The 20,911-nt window shown below is 41.4% G+C and overlaps 1 protein-coding gene across 9 annotated transcripts in view; it reads right to left on the bottom strand.

The window, feature by feature from the left end:
• NLGN1 (neuroligin 1) overlaps positions 1 to 20,911 on the bottom strand; it is a 772,713-nt gene that overhangs the window by 11,844 nt on the left and 739,958 nt on the right. For 6 of the 9 annotated variants that reach the window (XM_069213051.1, XM_069213054.1, XM_069213058.1 and 3 more), the window contains one exon: positions 8,215 to 8,427. In XM_069213051.1, coding sequence (XP_069069152.1) covers positions 8,215 to 8,427 — 213 coding nt within the window. The remainder of the gene's footprint in view (positions 1 to 8,214; positions 8,428 to 20,911) is intronic. The other 3 variants (XM_069213052.1, XM_069213057.1, XM_069213059.1) reach the window with 1 other exon arrangement.

The following is a 20,911-nucleotide window of genomic DNA, read 5'->3' as shown; positions in this document are numbered from 1 at the left end:
GTTTCTAAATTGGTGTGGCATCCTTTTCATATGGTGTTTTTCCATGGTATTTTTCAATGGCTTACTGTTTGAAGTGTGGCAGAAATATTTTGCACATGGCCTCTGAATTAAGCCTGGCAGCTCGGTGCCAAGCTTCAATATGGTTAACAGGTTAACAGGTTAATATAGGGTTTGCTTGTAAATCAAACTGACAAGGATTGTCATTGCTGCTTGACCTGGGCTCACACCCCAGTCAACCAACAACTAGATCTCTCACAAGAAGCTACGCATAGCTTTTCAAGGACAGGATTACCAGGAACCATGTTAAGGACTGATTTGTGTAAATGAAGGGAATTAGGTTTACCAATTAACTTACTTGTGGGGTTAGGCTGAGCAAAGATAAAAATTTCAAATAGCCTTGACAAGATTGATTCTTTGTCCCTGCAGACAAATGATAGACTTTAAGGTCCTGGCAAATTGGCATCATTAAAAAAATACCTTTGTCTTTTGGGAATTTGGCTAACTTTACTTCATATATGTGTACCAAAACTGGAGGAGGTTATTATATTGAACCTAGAGTCTTGAGCGTTGTACATGAATTTTAGCATCACCTTCATGGGAACATAGTTTGAACTTAAACAACTGCAACATGGTCATAGGTGTTGTCAGATAAATATTAAAAATACAGGGAGGTGGTAAGGACGTTTGCATTATTTAAATGCACCAGACACGTTTATGGCTCTGTCTCTATTTAAAGATTGTATTAGGAAATCTGCTTGACCTGAACTAGTGCCTCCTTTTGTGATGATGTAGAAGACTCACTAAAGCTGCTGAGGGAACGTTCACCGCAAACTGGTTTATGTGTGTCTGAATTACCCACCTCCATAAATGCAAACAAATCGTTTGACCCCACCAAGATGCTGAATAAAATTCAAGAACTGTCTTACCCACTCAGTCCTCTAATTTAAAGGTTACCAAAGCTAATTCTCTCAGAACTAGGACCAGGATGCCATGGACCATGACTAGCCCATCCTGCATTGGCTTACGTACATATCATCCATCATCCAATAGGAAGGCAGACAAAACCTTACATACCAGGATTTGTGGGCAGTCACAGATTGGTTGCCATTGTGACCTCAGGTGTCCTTCTCTCTGGAGCTCAACTATCACTTTGCATTGTGGAAAACCATCTATGACACCTCACACTACTGTCAGAAAGGTAAGGGCCAACACTAAAACTTCCAGGAGCACGAGTGGTTCTCTTGGATGTCTTCTCTTATGTTGTCTAACTATAAAAGGGAATTGCAGGGGTTTACTGCTTGAGTGTGCCCTTTGTTTAAGTTTCCAGTGCTGACATATTTCCTTACTTTTTCAATTTATGTATTGTCATTTTGCAAAACAAGAGTATCCAAGAACAGGGAGAAACAGGGAATGGGGAAGGGGTGTATTGGGAGGACATGGCTCACGGAGCAGATAATCTCACACTACAATATTGGGTAAGAGCAAACGTTCATGTTAAAGGAAAATGTAGACATCATGAGTAACAACTCCTACCACAGACAGCAGGGCAGAGCATGATCAAAGATCAAGATGAGAGGGTCATGTGTGCCCACTGTGGGGCACGGTCCTTCAGGAGATAGCGTTTAGGACTGGCAAGTCCTTCACGTCACCTGAGCCTCCACTCACCACCTGCTGCCCGAATCATAGGACCAGAGACCCCAAGAAATCCTTGGTCCTCAATCACATTAATTGAGTTTCTCATATTTTGTGAGCTGTTCCTTGAAAGCATGCAGCGTCCTGTAGCCAATCTTCAATTTTTGGCACCGGACGTCTTTCCCGATGAATGGTCACTTGCCACTTGGCCACAAGAAGAAATATGGCATTGAGCCTTCATGACTCTGGGGTTATCTCCTTTATGTACCCCAGCAGGGCTACCTGTGGTATGCACTGTGGGAGATGTCCAATGTTCTGGGACATCTTGTTCAATATGCTAGCTCAGAAGCTTGCCACCTGAGGACAATCCCAGGCAAGGTGGAGAAATGTGGCCTCAGGAGCGGCACATCGCAGACAGTAAGTTTCTTCTTTAAGCCCCATTCTGTGTAATTGAGTCAGCATGTGGTACAATCTATGCAAGAACTTAAAGAAAATAAGTCTTGTTTGATAGTTTAAAGGGAGGGCAGTGCACTGGCTGCAGCAGTACGATGCCTTTACCAAGCAGGTAGCAGAGAGCAGGCTCTTAAGTTATTAGAGTCCTTCCTGACCAATAGATGGACTTCGGTTAGCTGTGGCGACTTTAGATCCACGGCCTACCTGTTACCTTGCGGAGTCCCTCAGGGCTCGTCGTTGAGCCCCACTTTGTTTAACATGTATGTCGCCCCGCTGGCCAACCTGATTCGGTCATTTGGATTCTCTCCCACTTCTTATGCAGATGACATACAGTTGATTGTCCCAGTTAACAAGAACTGGGAGGAAGTGGCTGATCGTTTTAATAACTGCATGCAGGCAGTTAATAACTGGATGAAGACTAACTGGCTTAAACTTAACGGCGCCAAAACCGAAATTCTTTGTTTCAGACCCGGCAGGGACCAGTGGAACACACGGTGGTGGCTAACAGACTGTGGCACCCTCCCGGTCCATACTACTGCCAGCAGGAACCTAGGAATCATCTTTGATGATCACCTATCTTTCAAAAACCAGGTGAACTTTACTGTAAAACATGCCTGTGGACGTTAAAAATGCGAAGAAAAATCTTTCCTTACCTCCAACGGGAATGGAAAATTACAGTTACTCTAGCCTTGGTCATGTTTAAAATGGACTATTGTAATGCTTTATTACTTCACCTGGATAGAGTTTCCTTGAATAAGCTAGAGCTGATCCAGAACACGGCTGCTAGATCTATCCTCAATCTTCCTCGCTCTGCCTCTGCTAGCGACAGTCTCAATCAAGTGCACTGGCTCCCGGTAGCTCAGCGCATCATTTTCAAAACGCTCTGCATGACCCACAAAGCCTTTTATGGCTTTGGCTCCCAATACCTGGTCTCTAACCTTTGCTGGTATAGACCGAAGCGTCATCTTAGGTCACTTGGGGCTTACAAAATTCGGATCCCTAGAACCAACAAAGTTGAATGGGGTGATAAAGCCTTCACCGTGGCTGCGGCTAAGTGCTGGAACTCGCTCCCCCTGAACATCAGGAAGGAACCTAGCTATTTGGGCTTCAGGAAATTGGTCAAAACCTGGCTCTTCCCGCGCTAGTTACTAGCATCTGCTCTTTTTTCTCCTTTCCCTTCCTCAGCTTTGCACCACTCACCTACTGTTAGCGCTTCGATGTTCTTTTGAGCCGGAATGCGCTTTATAAATACCACTACTTACATACATACATACATACATTACATTATATAAGCGGGTTATGAGCTTCCCTGGGTAGGGTGCAGTAAGAATGTGGCCCAAGGCAATGGAGTGGGGGGGGGAAGTGGTGGGCATGTAGCAGGCACTGTGCGACAAGTACAGCAGAGTTGTTGATACACAAGGGCTCCTAGCACTGTAAGTGTGAGGCAGCTCTTCACGCTAAGAGGCGGAATGGATAGCTTTTTAAGGTAAAGGTCGCTGAACATGAGAAGCCCCCTGGGACAGGTGCACCGGCAAGCTCCCCCATTCTCCAGCAGGGGAGGCAAAGGGTTCCAAACCAGCATCATAGTGGGTGCATACAGGCAGTGGAGTTTAGCCCGATGCCACAGGCCATCCCAGGACCAGGAAGCACATGCCACCCTATCTATATTAGTGTGTGTGGCTTTGTATGGATAATACAGTGCAGTGGACAGGGGACATGGAGCACCTTACTGATTTCCACCGCTGTGTGTGACTGAAAGAGAGTGGGCAGACCCAGAAATGTACAAATTGGGCTTGTGCCCAGGAAACGTAGAATCGCATTTCAGGGAAGCTGAGACCGCCTTCATGGAATTGTAAAGTGAGTGCATCCCAAGCCACTCTCAGCTGTTTGCCTGCTCAGACCAGGGACACCAGGAGGTGCTTCAGAAAGTGTTCCATAAGTGGGATCGGATATTTGTGAATAGGTGGAGAAACGTAGGGAGGATAACCATCTTGACTATGGCTATTCTGCCCACCAGCGCCAAGGGCAACCTGGACCAGAGTTGTAAATACAATTTCAGCCACGCCATTGCCCAATCATAGTTAGCTTTCCGCAGCTCGTCAAGATCTCTGCTAAGCCATATTCCTCGATATCTGACCAGTTCCTTTGCCTATTGTAGTGGATACTCAGAGTCGAATTGTTGCATAGCATCGATAAGGAGCAAGAGTATGAATTTTGACCAGTTGATGAGGATGTCAAAGTATCCACCAAAGCAGATCACCTCACATATGATAGGAGAGAGGTTCGTTCAGGAGTTTCAGACATACAGTGTGATGTCATCTGCATACATCGACACCAATATCCTCCAAGCAGTGAAGTTAAGTCCAAGATCAACATGGTGCTGGCACAACCGGCGGACAAAGGTTCCATTGCTATCGCAAACATAATTGAAGATAGAGAACAGCCTTGTCTGGTAATTGAAAACTATTCTGAGGTGAAGGCACCGGAGGTAATGAAAGAGTTAGAGCCATTCTACTGAACTGAAGGCTTTTGTGGCATCTAACAGCACAGCAGTCACCTCCAGTTGAAGGCCTATGGAGTGCATAGAACATTGTATGAAGATTAAGGGTAGTCAAATGCCCCGACTGCGTGGACAATGTCCAGCAGAAGGTGCAAAAGGTGATTGGCTACGAATTTGGTAAGTATCTTGATATTTGTCATGGATAGTGGTCTGTAGGAGTCACAACTGTTACCTTTCCTTTCTTACTTCCTGCTGCTAAGCCTTGACAGGAAATATAATGGTAGCAATGCAAAAGCAAGGGACACTAATACGGCACTGGGGCATAGACAATTCTTGTTATGTTTCTACATACTGACCTGTAACTCTCCTGGTTAATAATTGTTTTTTGTAGTTCTTCTAAATTTACAGTGGAGTGGCCCAATGAAACATGAATAGGTTATCACTTGTGAGGGAATGTGCAACTTGAGGCTGCTAAGGGGTCCCCTGTCACATTGTTGTGCACCAGCTTACGTGGCACATTTATGTAGCCATTGGGGTGTACAAGATCATGTATCCACGATTTAGAACTGTTAAGGAATCACAGCTAGTAGAGCAATGATTCATAATTCGGAGAGCCCTGATTTACCAATTCAATGGACCTTGATTTACCAATCCTATTAACATGCATTATGCTACAGAATTAACATCCTGACAGTACCAGTCATCATACACCACTGAGTAAATAATTTGTACAGTCGTAAAAATACAAGCCTGTATAACCTTATCTTCACCCTCTAAGGTACATGAATGTTTGCAGCCTTTTAAACCACTTTTCAGAGGCATAATAAGTGCTAGGATTTGCTCCAAAGTATGTCTAACATGTGCAGTGCTCTATATGTGCCTAATAAAAAAACATGCTTCCAGATGCATGCCTTTTTCCAATTCCTAATTGTACATTATGAAGAAACCTAATGAAATATTTATTCACAGGAGGTGATTCATCAGTTCAATTACATCACACTGCAGGTAACATAATGTTGCTGGGTATACAAAATTTAATTCCAGGCCACATATTGAGAAAGAGCTTTGCCATCTACAAGTACATGCTTCAAAGTGGCGTTATTTCATTAATCAAAGCTTAGTCGACAATCCACTACAAATGTGGTCCATGCTGATGTGTTCTTTGATGCAGGTAAAAGAAGGAACTGTCCACCTCGTTAGGCCTGGCATACTTCTGGCCCATCACTGGTAATACATCAAATGAGCCATGAGCTATCGTCAGGCACAGGCAATCCAGAAACCCATCAAATCTACCCTTCAGAAGACAAACCTATCACAGACACCAGTGTTTACCAAATAGTCAAAAGCATCAGCCTTATCGTCCGAATATAGCCAGGACAAAGGACTCATGAGCCTCAGACTCTGAAATGGGTCCAGCATACGAACTAGTTCATCACAGTTACATTTATGTCACTGGTGCAAGTAGACACACTTTCTGAACACAGATTGGCAGTTTGCTGGCACTGACCATGGTCTGTGCTTGGCATTTTACTTGCATGGCTTCCATCTCATTCCATCAGATTTGAACCATGTTTGAGGCCCTCCTTCAATCGAAAATATATCTACAGTTTTTTAGGACTGTCACAATTCTACCATCATGCTCTGAAAAGTTTCTGTATAAAATGGCGAGTCTCAATGCAATTAGTTTATGATTAATGCTAACTTTTGGTAGAAAGGAAACAAAACCCAGAACCAATTTATAGGTCATTAAATTTAACTGAGGTACATTTCACATTGCCAAAATGTAAACCTTAGGAAAGGCAATTATTTACTCAGATAATCACACCTAGTAAAACCAAAGTATGGGAAAATTAAAGCATTAACAAAAACCAGGCCACATTAAAACAAAAACATTTACCAACCATGAACTAGCATAGGTTTTTACAATGTGTAAGGATGTAGAGTAAATAATTAAAAAGTGTAAGTTTGAAATATTGAAGTAAGAAAGACAAAGAAGATCGAAGGAAGGAAGAAACGAATGATGGTAGGAGTCAGAAATGAAGCAAAGACAGGAAGAGCAGAATTCAAGGTGTGAGGGAAGAAAAAAGGAAGGAAGGATGAAAAGAAAGAAAGAAAGAAAGAAAGAAAGAAAGAAAGTAAGAAAGAAAGAAAGAAAGAGAAATCAACAGTAAACATAAGGCACTTATAGAAAAGGCCTCAGGCAGCATAAGATTTATAATATTTTAGTACATCCTCGGGTAGACAGAAATTATATTGGGGAGAAATACTAAAAAGGCTACAGACACATACATGGTAAAACATGCATTTGCAGTGCAACGGGTCTCGCGTTTGCTTGAGTTAGAGCTATTAGCATTGTAAACTCCTAACCAGACTTTCCTTGACACATAAACTGAAAATGAAAAGTAAAACACTTTCACATAAGCAAGCCGACGGCCGCCATCGACGCGCGGCAGCCACACAAAGGGAAACAGAAATTCGCTTTCAGTGAAACGTATCGGTAAAAGTGGAATTATCCATGTAACCGGCAAAAGTGGAATTATCCAGGTAAAACAAGGTCGATGTCAGGCAAAGCGCTCAACTACTGCCAAGCGAAATCATGCTGACTTTGAAATAAAGAGAAAAAGTAGTCCAGAAACCATACGGAAAAAATGGAGCCTCCTATGTTTTCAGTAGTTGGCTCATGTGCTCGGGGAGGGCTAAACACTGGAAAAGGCATGACATATGTATGCCTTTCACTAATGATATCAAGCGAATTTTAAAAGGCAAGCCCCCAAACCAACTAAGCTGATGGCCTTGGTTAAAAGCCCACAGAGAGAGTACCCTAGGGTCATGGCGCTTTGCGCGCTCGACCCTAAAAAATTGGATCATGCCTCCAAACCATTTAGACGTTTTGTGCCAGTGGCACCTTTTGAGATGTAGTCTTTAACTTAGATTTTAGAAGGAGACATACTGGAAACATAGCTAGGCATGTGCCCAAGTTTCAAATCCCAAATGCATGGGGAAATTGTAGGCATGAACCTATCACTGCGTGAGATTTAGTTCAAGCAGAAGATTTCTTGCAGGAACTGACATCCGCATCTGCAGCACCAGTAACGTTCACGGTGTCACTTACAGAACCAAATGGCGCTAGGCACCTCACGAGTCACATTGTATCAGAGTATTTGAGTGTATCCCTTTTCGTTTCTCTGCTGATGAATGCACAGTGTGAGGCAAATCTATATGGGATCATTTCTACGTAGAAGCAAAATGGGAAAAATGGGGAAAAAACATTTTCAAAGAAGTCTAGATTTTGATGCAGACACCTACCTCTGCATAATTCGTGCTTAAAACCCATAATTCTCAAGGAATTACAACTATTGCACAAAGAAAAAGTCATGCAATTTCGCCCGCCCAGGCATTTAGCCTACATAAGTAATGCCGTGCATCTGTTCCTAGGAGCATTGCTGCATTTTTCAAATAAAAGAAACGTCTTTTTTCATACTCATTAAGTCATTAAAACAATATGACTACAATCATTGTTGCTGTACACTCAAAACAAGCAGCAAATTACACACAGATAACTTCACACTGCACAAAAGATGGAGGCATGCAGACATCAAAATATTCAAAATGTGCATCCTGCCGAATACCTTTGGTTGAATTGCTCCAGCGGTTACCTTCAGAGTAATGGGACAAAGTCAACAAATTGACACAAGAAGCACCAGCGCCAGATCCAAAAACTGTGATCCTTAAGGGATCACCACCAAAGAACCCAATGTTTTCGCTAGTCCATCGTAGAGCCTGGATTAGATCAAGGAGGCCATAGTTCCCTTTTGCAGCCTGGTCACCAGTGCTCAAAAAACCTAGAAAACAGGAGACAAAAAGGACGTATTTATTTATACACATCATGTCTTCATGATTACAACATCTGTAAGGTATAGGTTTTAAATCAATTTTTGACAATAGTGCAGAATGAGCAGTTTGTGTAAAACCACGGAACCTTCAGCATTGATTACATTGCAAATCATGTTGTCGGTGGTACACAGGTGCCTCGTAAACATGTCAAGGAGCACACAAAGAGTGAAAAGAATAGAGAAGGCACCCCAATGCAAAAACCGTGCACGAAAATATTTTACAAAATGTTTGCCCACTGGAATGATCTGTGCAAAGTACTATACACATTTATTTACAGTTTACTTTTGTTTTGTTAATGCATTTTCAAAAATTGAGTGTGACATCACTATTTTTAAATTTAATATTGTCCCTTCTCACTTCCGAAATATGGGCACGTGATTGCGTTTTCATCTCTCGATGGCATGGCATTTGCTTGCTTATCTTGTCGGATTAAAGAAATAATTGAACCACTGCAAAATTATTTTCCTTCAATCAAAAAAAAATCTATGCTGTATCAAAGAAAATTAAATATCAAATTTGTAATGTAGCAAATTGAAAAAATAGTGATACAATCCCTTGGTTATAAAACGGGGACGCTGCCCTTTACCAAATGTGTGGGTTAATTGAAATTGAAAAGGAGACGCTAATAAATCAAAACGGAATCAGGGAACCTCCACTCCTTTATTATCTTTAAACCTTTAGCCTTTTTCCTCCAACACACAGGAGATGGCACTGATGTTACTCTTCCATTTTCCCTCAAAGTATACTTTTTCTTAAATCTTCCACGATTTCTCCTGCAGTGTATTTCGAATGCAGAATTAAAATTGTGCAGCTGTGCTAACAAATCATACTATTATTTCCCTTGGCCCACCTTCCTTGCCCACTGCCTTTTATTGTGTGATCTCTCATCCCTTGATTGTGTGTTTGCTCCAAATCTGTCTTTTCACCTTTGGCAACTCATATCTCTCCACCTAGGAGATGACCTTGTGCCAAAATCCAGTCGCAAAACAATGGACTGGAATATTTGCGATTGCCAGTTGCTAAAATGTTTCAAGCATACCACCTATTGTTGTTTATTTTTGTTTTAATCCCTTCCCAAGATGCTGCTTGCCACTGTGTCAACATGACTCAAAAAGTTAAATCGCAAAGTTTTGAAGTATTTGTTCCAAAGATTTTGATTTCAATAGTTTCCTTTCATTGTTTAGAAAACGAACTGGACTTATTAAGAATCTTAAAAACCACGTGGGCCAATGCAATGATTAGAATCGTAGCAATTTCACAGCCATCTTTAGGAGATATTATCTAAACAAAATTAGACTGAAAAAAAGATCCCTTTCAACAACAGAGCACAGACAGACAATACATAAAGTAAGTAAGAAAGAACTTAAATTGAAAAATATTCTACTGCATTTTGTATTTATACGTTTTAGCTCAATTGACAGATCTCAGTACTAGGGGGGCCGAAAATATCTTCGCTAGTGGCTTGGAATTTCCACACAGTCACACATCCCACAACTCAGAATCAGAGGTCCACCCGAGGAATCAGAGCCAAGAAACAGAAACAAAGTTGGGGTTAGCAGTATCAGGAAGACATGCAATGACACAGAAAACTGAAAATGAACAGAGGGGTACGTTGTAAAGTTACCAGTCAGCAATGGAACAGATGAAGTTGGGTGTGACAGGACTGATGAAAAGTGATGGGATGCATACAAAACCATACAGGGAGGACCTACTACAGAGGATAAACGAATAGCACATGCAAACGGTAAATCCCCCAGGTTTTGAGAACAAAAAAAAAAAAATGCGTGGAGTGGGAGGGTCACCGCTGTGGATCTAAAAACAGTGATCTTCCCACACAGAATTTTCCTAGAAGGGATGACACTTTGGCCCATATTTATACTTTTTTAGCGCCGCATTTGCGTAGTTTTTTGATGCAAATGCGGCGCAAACTTACAAAATACAAGAAGTTAATTCTCAGAAAGTTCGGCTTTGTAACCTCATCCAAGTCTAACTTCCAAAGGGGTCTGTTAGAAAGGGGGTTTCTAGTTGGCAGAGGTATGCACCCTGTCCATGTAGAGACCACAATCGTGGTAAGGATAAATCAGATACACTCCCTAAATTAGCCTGTGCTCGTCATCTGGTAGCTTGGCACAGAGCGGTTAGGCTTAGTTTAAGAGCAAATGTGTAAGTATTTGTGCAACACACTTAAAATACAGTAACTCAGTTAGAACATCACAAAAAGACTCCACACAAGTTAAGAAAATAGATAATATTTACCAGATTAAAACAAGAACAAAACAACAAAAATCCAATCAGTAGAAGTTGTGATATGAATTTATAAAGATAAAATGTGCAGACAGTGCTTAGAAGTCACTAATTGGTCAAAAGGATACTTGAGGTCACGAGGGACAAAGTGCAAAGTGCAAAGTCAAAATCCAGGCCTACCGCAATAGAGGGTAGGTTGCCAACAGGACCCAGGTATTGTCAGCTGAAACAGTTCCTTTGGAGGAGTAAAGTGTTGTTGCCGAAGACACAATGCACTGGTTTTCCTGCTGTACTCAGGGTGACGAGTCGTCGGTGGGCTCCGTGAAAGGTGGATATGGTGCATTGATTCCATTGCTTCAATCGTATTGATGCATTATCAGCAGCCTTGCAGCGAGTCATCATCAGGCCGTGCAGTCTGTAAATCTGCTGTCATTGGGCAGCCGCTGCAAAGCCAGCGAAGAAGTGATGTGTTGAATTTTTTGCCACACTCAGAGTGATGCATTGCTTTTTCAAGATTTCAGATGTAAAACCCACTTCAGAGCCACAGAACTAGAGAGGGGCACCTTAAGCAAGGGTAGGACTCACAGTTAACAGAGACAAACAGCACAAGCAGATTTGCAAACAGTCTTAGATGTCCCTGAGACTGCGGAAGAACAGGCAGCAAGCCAGCAAGCCCTAGGAGACACTTTGGTTAAGCAGGATGGATCCAGTCATGGTAGAGATGGGTAGAGAACACCAGACAGCAGGGCAGCTCAGCAATACAGAGAAGCAGTTCCTTTGAACAGTCAGTACAAGCAGGATGGCAGTCCTTACATCACAGCAGTCTTTACTCCAGAAGGGTTCTTCTCAGATCCAGTAGATATCTGATTTCAGGGGGTCAGAGACTCAGTCCTTATGCCCCAAAATACCTTTGATGCTGGGGATGACTTTAAAGGATCTCTCTGAAGTGTACAGGTCCCCCTTTCAGCTCAGCCTTGGCTCCAGACTATCAGTGGAAGGTAATCAGCCCCTTTGTGTGGGCTCAGGTCACTACCCTTTGAAGTGCAAGTGTGAGCCCTTCCTAACCTACTCCCCAGGAAGACCCATCAGCATGCAGATGAATACAGATGCATTTGAGTATCCTGTGTTGTGGGTGTCTGAACGGAATGCCCAAATGTAGCTCTCACTCAGGCCAAGCCAGGTGTGTATTGGAGGAAGGCTGTAGATACATAGGTCAGTGAGAGCAGAGAAATTCCCACTCTCTAAAAGTGGCATTTCTAAACTAGTAATAATAAATCTGACTTTACCAGTAAAGAGAATTTATCATTATCATTCCAATGATATCAAACACGATGCAGCTACTCCTTTCTGGTCAGAAATTACAGCTTAAAAGTATATTAAGAAATTGCCAATGCTGGCCTATGAAAAGAGCCGGTCTCTCAGTAATGAAAAACAACTTTGAGAGATTTTTATTACCAGGACATGTAAAACTTGTGCATGCCATGCTTTTTACTTACATGGCTCCGTGCCCTATGGGCTGCCTGGGGCCTACCTTAGGGTTGACCTATATGCAGGAAAATAAGATTTTAAGGCTTTGCAAGAGGTTTTAAATGCTAAGTCAAAGTGGCAGTGAAACTGCACATACAGGCTCTGCAGTGCCAGGCCTGAGACATTTTTACAGGGCTAATTAAGTGGGTGACATAATTAGTGCTGCAGCCCCATTAGTAGTATTTAATTTACAGGCCCTGAGTATATGGTATACTACTTTACAAGGCAATTACAAGTAAATTAAATATGCCATTTGTGGTACACCAATGTCACCATGTTTTAGGGGCACTTTAGCACTTGTTTGCAGTGGTAAAGTGCTCAGAGTCCTAAAGAAGTGATCATCTTTGGAAACAACTCCTCCCATTGGAATGACTTGTGGTGGCCCCCGCCCTGGGACAACCCCGACCCGAACGACCATGCCCAAACCTCAGCATCATCATCAACAAAAAACTCACCTTCAAACGTCAAATAAACACAGTCCCCTCATCCTGTTTCCACCACTCCGAATGCTATGTAAGATTTTCAAATGGATCTCCATCGAAACCAGAAAGATAGAAACCCAGGCCATCATCACCAGCAGACTGGACCATGGAAACACCCTCTATGTTGGACCCCCCGCCAACTCATCCAGCGACTCCAGACTATCCAGAATGCAGCCACAAGACTCATCCTGGATCTGCCCAGGTGGACCCACAAACCCCCCCCATCTCAGGGACCTACACTGGCTGCCTGTTTACAGGAGATGAAAATTCGAGGTCCTCACCATCACATTCAAAGCTCTCCACAACATCGTACCCAACTTAATTAAACGCAGACTCTCATTCCATCAACCAGCCAGAAAGCTCTGATCAAATAACGTCGCCCTTGCCCTAATCCCGATAATCTGACATAGCCATAGAGGAGGATTCTTCTTCTCCTACCTCTCCACCAGGATCTGTAATGACATACCCATGCACCCGAGGACCACACACACACTCATGGACTTCAGGAGAAAACTCAAAGCCTGGCTCTGAGGAATAGCCACCAGCTCGCGGTCATTCTCCCAGTGCCTACGCACCGCCCAGGATGATAAGCTGTGCTCTATAAATCGGTTTGGAATTGGATTTAGATTTGGAAGGCCAACAAAAAGATACATCTAATAACAGGAGGTGAAAAGCAAAAAGTGACCATCTTCTGGCAGCCAGGTCTAACAGGAACTATGGCTCCTCTAACAGGACAGGCCATAGAAAACCGTTTCTAGAAATCCTCGTGCTCTATCCTAAATTAGTCCATCCGAACCACAAAATGTAGGAAACCGCCTAGGTGCTTAACCATTTCCACATATCTCTGGCAACCTGTCCTGGTCCCGGTTTGTATAATTGCAGAATGCACAAAAAAAACTAAAGGGCTGCAAACAAACATACTTCCAATATTCACATGTAGATAGTCTGCTGCCAAGGATTGCACTGTATATGGATTGTTTGTATCTAAGTCAAAATATGACAACTTTTTGGGTGAATGCTGAGAACAATCAACATGAACGTTTACCAGAAAGACCTTGGTAATTGACAGATGAACAGTACAGAGGGGTGATCTGGAAGAGTCTGCATTCAAATGCCCTTGTATGCAATTTGTGGTCACACACAGGACATATACAAAATTTTCACCAAAAGGAGTACTTTCGAACAATGTTGGTGCATGAGAGAACTTGTGCGTAATACTAGGTAACTGGGGAATTCTAAATAACGAGGGAGGGCAGGAAGTTCACAGATTGAAATATGAAAATATATTGCTCTTTTTTTCTAATGTATCCACCCTCTATATCATATTTCTTTTTTTTTGCAATCTAATTTTCTGTGTACTACTGTCCATTTGCATCTCCATCGATGGATGTAATTAATTAGATTCACACCAGATGGGATAATGAATATATTGACACAAATTTACCACATAAAAGATGCTGGTCTCTCACTTAAATACATTTAAGTCAATAACTTGAATGTCAGTGCACGGATATTGGTTTGCAAATTGATACTGGCAGTGGAAGTTTTGTAAATGAACATTGAATCCAAGTGGTTTAGGACTTTTAGCAGGCAAAGTCATGTTTATGGACTCGTACATTATTGAGCACAGCACTCATCCTTCAACTTCTACACACAAAATTGCAGCTGGTAAATGGTGTCTTCTGTTGCAAAGCACAGATTCAAACACAGAGACACACCAATAATACAGGTGTATTAAAGTAGGGAGAGGAGGAGAACGACAGGCTGGTCTGTTGCCCTTCTATTGCCAATATATGCCATCAGAAGGGAAGGGCAGCAGAACAGTAGGCAGATAAAAATTGGGTATGCAAGGGGACTACTTCAGTTTCCCTCAAATCTCACATGTCCAGTGTGCATTAAAGAGGCAGCAACAAGGGCAAAGAAGTATTGCCAAGAGCAACACTTTTTTCAGGGCTCTGATTGAGCTGATTGCTAAGGAAGTTCTACAGCTCCATGTTTCCCCTCATTGGCTGATCCTTCAACCATAGACGAGGAAGGGTATGATATGGTATTCAAATCTAGTGCAAGACAGCCCTTGTTGACTCTGAACATCCTTGTTCCTGTTATCACTGTTTCCCTAATGCCCAGCCTGTCTAATGCGCCCCAAAGCCTTATCGATTCCTGGCCTACTGTTGTGGTGCTTGGCCTTCAAGCCTCAGGAGACAAAGAGGTCTCCATTGTCATTGAACTCAGAAGTCCTAGCATAGGGTGGTTTGGGGTGATGGACTACAGCTCATCATCACTGTGAACTACATCACTTGTGCACACAGTATGTTCTTGTGCCTCTTACCACTGCTGCCACCATGAAAGATCTGAGCAGAGAGGAAATGCCACTGCAGATAAAGGATCACTACAGCTATCTCTAGCAAATTTAGCAGAAGAGAAGAAGTAGGTTATGGGCAGTGATAGTGAATAATTTAGTGTTTGGGTGCTTGCATGAGTGTACAATAAACCCAGGCGAAACTGAAATTACACCAGCATAATTTATGTAAATTGGGGAACATTGCATTACATTTGTGGCATGAAATTCCTGAAATTAGGAAATCACTCCACTTTGCATAATTAAGTCTCCAATCATGGCAAAATTATAGTGCAGGATCAATGCAAACAACAGCAAGGCAGGCAGCTGTTAGTCATGGCAATCATGTTTTGCATCCTAAAATCAAAAATTAATGTGAGGATGAATAATTTATGCACATATAAAACTTAAAGATGGATTTTATTTTTGGGTAAATACACCTAATTTCACACAGCTGTCCGGAAATGTTGCACATTATGGATATGAAGGTGTAAACATCCTTTACCACTATGTCATGAATGCAATACTGTAGTGCTGGTGACAATCATTGTACATATTTATGTAGATGGAGTGCAACAGTGGTACCCTATTAAAAATCCTGCATTACAATTGTTGAACATTCTATTCATGCAACACCGATATAAAAAAACACCACATCAAACCAACAAAAAAATCCACAACTATAGTTTCACCTTGCAAAAACACAATAAAACATCCAACAACATTGACCATAAATGTGAAAATCGCTTTCCAAATGGCAACATAAAAGATCATTGACACAACATATTAAAGTAATACAAGACACCAATATAATACCCCAATAGCACCACACCAATCACAACATACTGCAATAGAAATCCATAAAAGCACCATATATCAGCACACTAAAACAGAAAAATGCTACACAATATTATCACAAAACCAAACATCAACATGAGATAAAAGCACAGCACAATAGTACATCAATTACAATGTTCGGTGTTTTACGTTGTTTCGTTTTAAGTTGTGTTTTGTATTCTTATTACAGTGGTGTGATGTAGTTGTGCTTGTGGTGTGTACATATTGTGATCTTTTGTGTTTTACATTTTTGAACTGTTGGATTTTGTCATTTTGTGGTGCAATCTTTTGTTACATTCTGTTAAATAACAGTTAATTGATTTTATTATGAATATTTGTCCACAGTTACAAGCGGCTGGAAAAGAATACAGGAGTTTTACAGTTAAACCATTAGTTAACCATTATAACACTGGATTTTGAAATTTGGCACTAGCTTCAATATAGCTTAACATCTTTTGTTATATCATTAACTGTTGGAAATTTACCCAACCAGCAGGGTCATCACGGTTTTTTGCCTTTTGTTGCTGAAGCCTTTGTTTTGTTGGACATAGAACTCTGTGCACTTTACCCCTGCCAGCCAGTGATGACGTATGTGTGCCCTCCCTCCAAACATGTTAAAATTAGCATGCACCAAATTGGCACAATTAGGTTACTTATAAGTCCCTAGCAGTTCAACTTAATGGTCAACTTGGAATTTATAGTCATGTTTTGGAAATGACACTTTTAGAAATTTGGCATTCTGCTCCCTAAAACCAAAAGGCTTTCCTGCCAGAGTCCAATGTGTCGTTTGACCCTTGATAGCTCCCCTTTGGTGAGATTTATTGTTCTGAGACAGTTGACATAGGGCCCGGGAATGGGGAGGGGACTCTTCCTTAGACATGATGGCATATTGGGCTGTGCCCAACCCTTTTCTTAGTTTCAAAGGATGCTTACCTTTTGGCTGGCAGATGAGGCCCACACCTTGGACTGTCTTCCCTTTGCCTCTCTATTAAATGCCCAAGGGTGTAGAAGAACTGAACAGAAATGCTTTAGAAATGGACAATGGCATGACCTCAACCCGCAGTCTGGCACTGGATTTAAAAGTGGACCCTACAGACTTTGCCTCAGAATATTCCTGAATCTGAGGCAAATCAGTGGAAGGACTGCCCTGCCATCCAGAGAACCAGAGGGAAGACTGTACATTCCTGCCTTGAACTCAAGACTTTAGAAGTGACTCCAAGTGTAAGTTGGCTGACCTCCTGTTTGAGCTACAGGCACCCGGTAAACTTCCAGAGGCTTCCCTCCCTGTAAAAGCCCAGCTGTTCATGTTCAACTGGATCTACCTTGGACCCTGCTGCTGTTGGAGTGAATATTAACCGCCAAGTGGTGCCCCAAGGTCCAGAACTCTTAGAGTGTACACTTCCTGTGCAAATAGAAACAGTTGTGAATTGGAAACTTTTTGCCTATTTTCCGCCTGGAGAACTGATAAATACTGAGGTTGCCATCAAAGCCACTACGTTCCTGGTCAGCCTGAGCTTGCTGGTTTGCCCCTCTGAAGGAGATCTGATTTCCAAAAAAGTTGAAAAGTCCAACTGTAGAGGGCTTCATCAGGACAAATTCCGATTATCATCCTGTTATAGTAGGGAACAGTGCCTGCTCAGAGCTTTACCGACTTCATTGATGACCATGCCAGGTTCCCACTTTCCTGCAGCCCCCCATTGATCAGCCCTGATTGGGATCCAGCTTGCCCTGCCAGTGACTTGTCAGCAACAACTTTTTCTTCATAAAAAATTTCTTAGTCTCAAGGTAAACTTGTCACTAGGTTGAATCTGGGCCATGCATCGAACCGGCAGGCAATCATGGTTGGCCTTAACTTTTGATGTTGACCTGGTCTAAAGTGACCAGATAACTGCAGTCGACATTTTGGTGATATATTCAATTTAAACCTTTAAAACTTCATATTTCCTGTTGTACTTTTGTTTTTTTGTGATTTTTGCCTATTGAAATTTTGTAAATTTTTCGAAATTGGTTTGGGATTTTCTTGTATTGTGTTTCAACTTTGCTACTTTTTGAGTACCTCATAAGTACTTTACACATTGCTTATAAGTAAAGCCTGACTGCTTTGTGCCAAGCTATCAGTGGGTTAGCACAGGTTTGATTAGTGACTTTTGTGGTTCACCCTGACACGGATTGTGATTAATATCTAAGGTGGTTTCTCACCCCTTCAGCTAGTACAACAACGTCTTACAGACACTTTTACTTTAATGGTAGCATACTTGCATGGCAAGTTAGATGAACGTAAGTACTTTGAGACAGTCTTTTGGTGATTTGAGGTGGAACAGAGGACCGCATGTACGTTATCCAACTGGATGCAGACCACACATTTGTTATCATATAGAGAGAATAACTTCTCTCTATATGATAACAAATGTAAACACACTTTTGTGAAGTGATGATCAGGAAATCTCAAACCTCAAAAATGAGAGATGCCCAATTGGATCATGTAAGGTCCCCTAGATTATATGTCCAATCAATGGTTTGATAAGTATGTATTGCTGTAGCTTCAATCTGTGGACATATGTGCTATAAATGCAACAAATTTGTAGTGATGCTATGTCTGCAAGACTTGAAAAATTACTGATATGTGTTCTCACTGCTGCTTTGGGCTGTAGCCCTGTTAGTGGGTTGTGTTGTTTTTGTATTGCAATGCTTGGTTGTGTTTTGTGTTGTGTTATTATGTTTGGCTGTGACGGGTTTTGTGTTTGTGTTGTATTTTTGCTGTGTTGTATTTTTGTCCTAGTGTGTGTCGTGATTTTGTGTTCTGTTTTACGCAGTGTATATTAGTTGTTTTTGCTTTCAATTAGCAGCACATTCGGTTAAAGTTAAAGTCATATCTAAGAGGTGCAGGTGAAAAACATGTTCCTTTGGCACCCTTTATCAGAACAGGTTATTGCATTAGTTAAGGTCAGGTCAGTCTAAGGTTTTGTGTATCACAATTAAACGCATTGTATGTATTTTATCTGAAAGTTTCTGGGAGAGAATTCTTCACTTGCTCCCCACTGCTTAAGGTATTTAATTCATGATAAAAGCATTTAACTAGATGTATTTTTTCTGTCATGGGACAACCATTGTTTTTTATGGACTGGGTGCATCTGTGGCCAGACAATTATGTGAGTACCACTAGAGAGGGCTTTGGCTCACCAATACTTCGGGAGTCAAGAGTACATGTTTTGATTGGGCAGAAGCTGTTGGCTTCCACAAAAAAAAGTGCTTGTTCTCCACACAGTTGTGATCATTTTACTTATCCATCTGCCTGAGTTTGAGCTTTTAGAGTTACACATATGACATTGTAAAACTAATAAAGCGTTTTAGATTACTAGAAAATGTATGGCCTTTTTCTTCGATAGCAACACAGATGGGAGTTGGGCTGGCATTAACCTACGTGGATGTTTTGGGCTGGCTTGAAGGTTCCACTGTCACCTGACCTTTTAACAATAAGCAATATTATTCTACAGGTCTTTGCTTCCCCACAAATACATATCCATTCCCATGTTGTCTACCTGTAATGCTTCACGTTATCATACAACATTCCTTAAAATTCAGACCTATTGGCATTGCCAATGCTTGTTATTTAATTCCTTCCCATACTATGGAAATTGGTGACAGTAAATGCACGTAAGACGAAGTACTCGTTATCTACAATTTATGTCACTTTGCACGATTTACACATTTGTGAGTCCCCATAATTTAAGGACTCTTCTAAAACTGGATGAGGAAATCAATGAAGAACACATTTCTGAATAAAATGCGTGAATGGGCCACATAGTTTGTTTGATAGGGAATTTACAAAGGAGTAGTAACAACAACAAGATTAACAAATGTATTCAGGTCGACTAATGAAAATCACAATCAATAAACATTCTAAAGTTTAATTAACAGCTAACCATTTTCTTCATCGTGCGGTTAATGGAGTTACACTGAAATATTTTACTGAACCCGCTAATGATGGGAGGAAAACTTGTACATAAGAACCATACAAAAAGTTTAAAATACAAATGAGAAAAAAAAGTTTGACCTTGGAGGGCAAAACAAACCGTGCAAAATGACATCAATAGCAAGTATTTCATCAACATCATATAATTATTACTGTCGTTAGCACTCCTTTGAGGAACATTATAAATGATGGATACTTAAAATATTCAGAAAATAAGTGAAGTAACTGTATTGCCACATATTACAATTAAATAAAGAGTCAAAACGGCTAATCATTGAATGGCGTTTACATTGGCAGTCACCGCAGTGGCATAAATCACAGAAAATTGATTGATTTTACAGTAATGTTATATTTATGCAAACTGTATAACATTCTTCCCCAACGCCTTGGCAATAAAATACAGATCTAAAAATGAGGGAACATATTGCTAGCTTTTAAGACCTTTTTCCGAATTCTGCATAAGAGAATACATCCATGAAATCACACACATTAAAGCAACCACAGAAACATACCACTGTAATCTGCACTGGATATGGGAGGCTACATGTCTGTAAACACACTTGGAGGCATATTGCACAAACTTCCCAGTTGTGCAAAATATTATGGCAAACGTGTGTAGTACATATTTGTACAGAACAAAACTAGCCGGGAAGCAAGGTTATTCTAAACGAGGGTGAGAGCCCTTTCTACAACTCAGATGAGTTACAATGAGGGAGGTGAAACCTTTGTATTTTTCTGCTTGAGTTGTGTGTACTTCTTGAGAGATGATTGTTCAGCTTCTTGTATTTAAGGAGGGATGCTTCACTTCTAATGTTAGTGGTGGGTGTTGTTCCAGATACTGAGTGCATTGATGCCCTGTCTTTAGGTTCTTGCATCTTTTACCCTCAACTCTGGCGATGTTGTGATTCCTGGCGGGTCCCACTTCATTGGTTAGCATCTTGGCAAGATGTGTTGGAGGATTGTTCCAGTGGCCTTGTGAGTGATGCACCTGGTCATGAAAATGATGAAGGCCTGGAAATGAAGCCAGTGTA

Source organism: Pleurodeles waltl, chromosome 11 (assembly GCF_031143425.1).
Source record: "Pleurodeles waltl isolate 20211129_DDA chromosome 11, aPleWal1.hap1.20221129, whole genome shotgun sequence".
NCBI classification, from domain to species: domain Eukaryota; kingdom Metazoa; phylum Chordata; class Amphibia; order Caudata; family Salamandridae; genus Pleurodeles; species Pleurodeles waltl.
The sequence above is the reverse complement of the archived record's forward strand: the minus strand, read 5'-3'. Positions and strand labels throughout refer to the sequence as shown.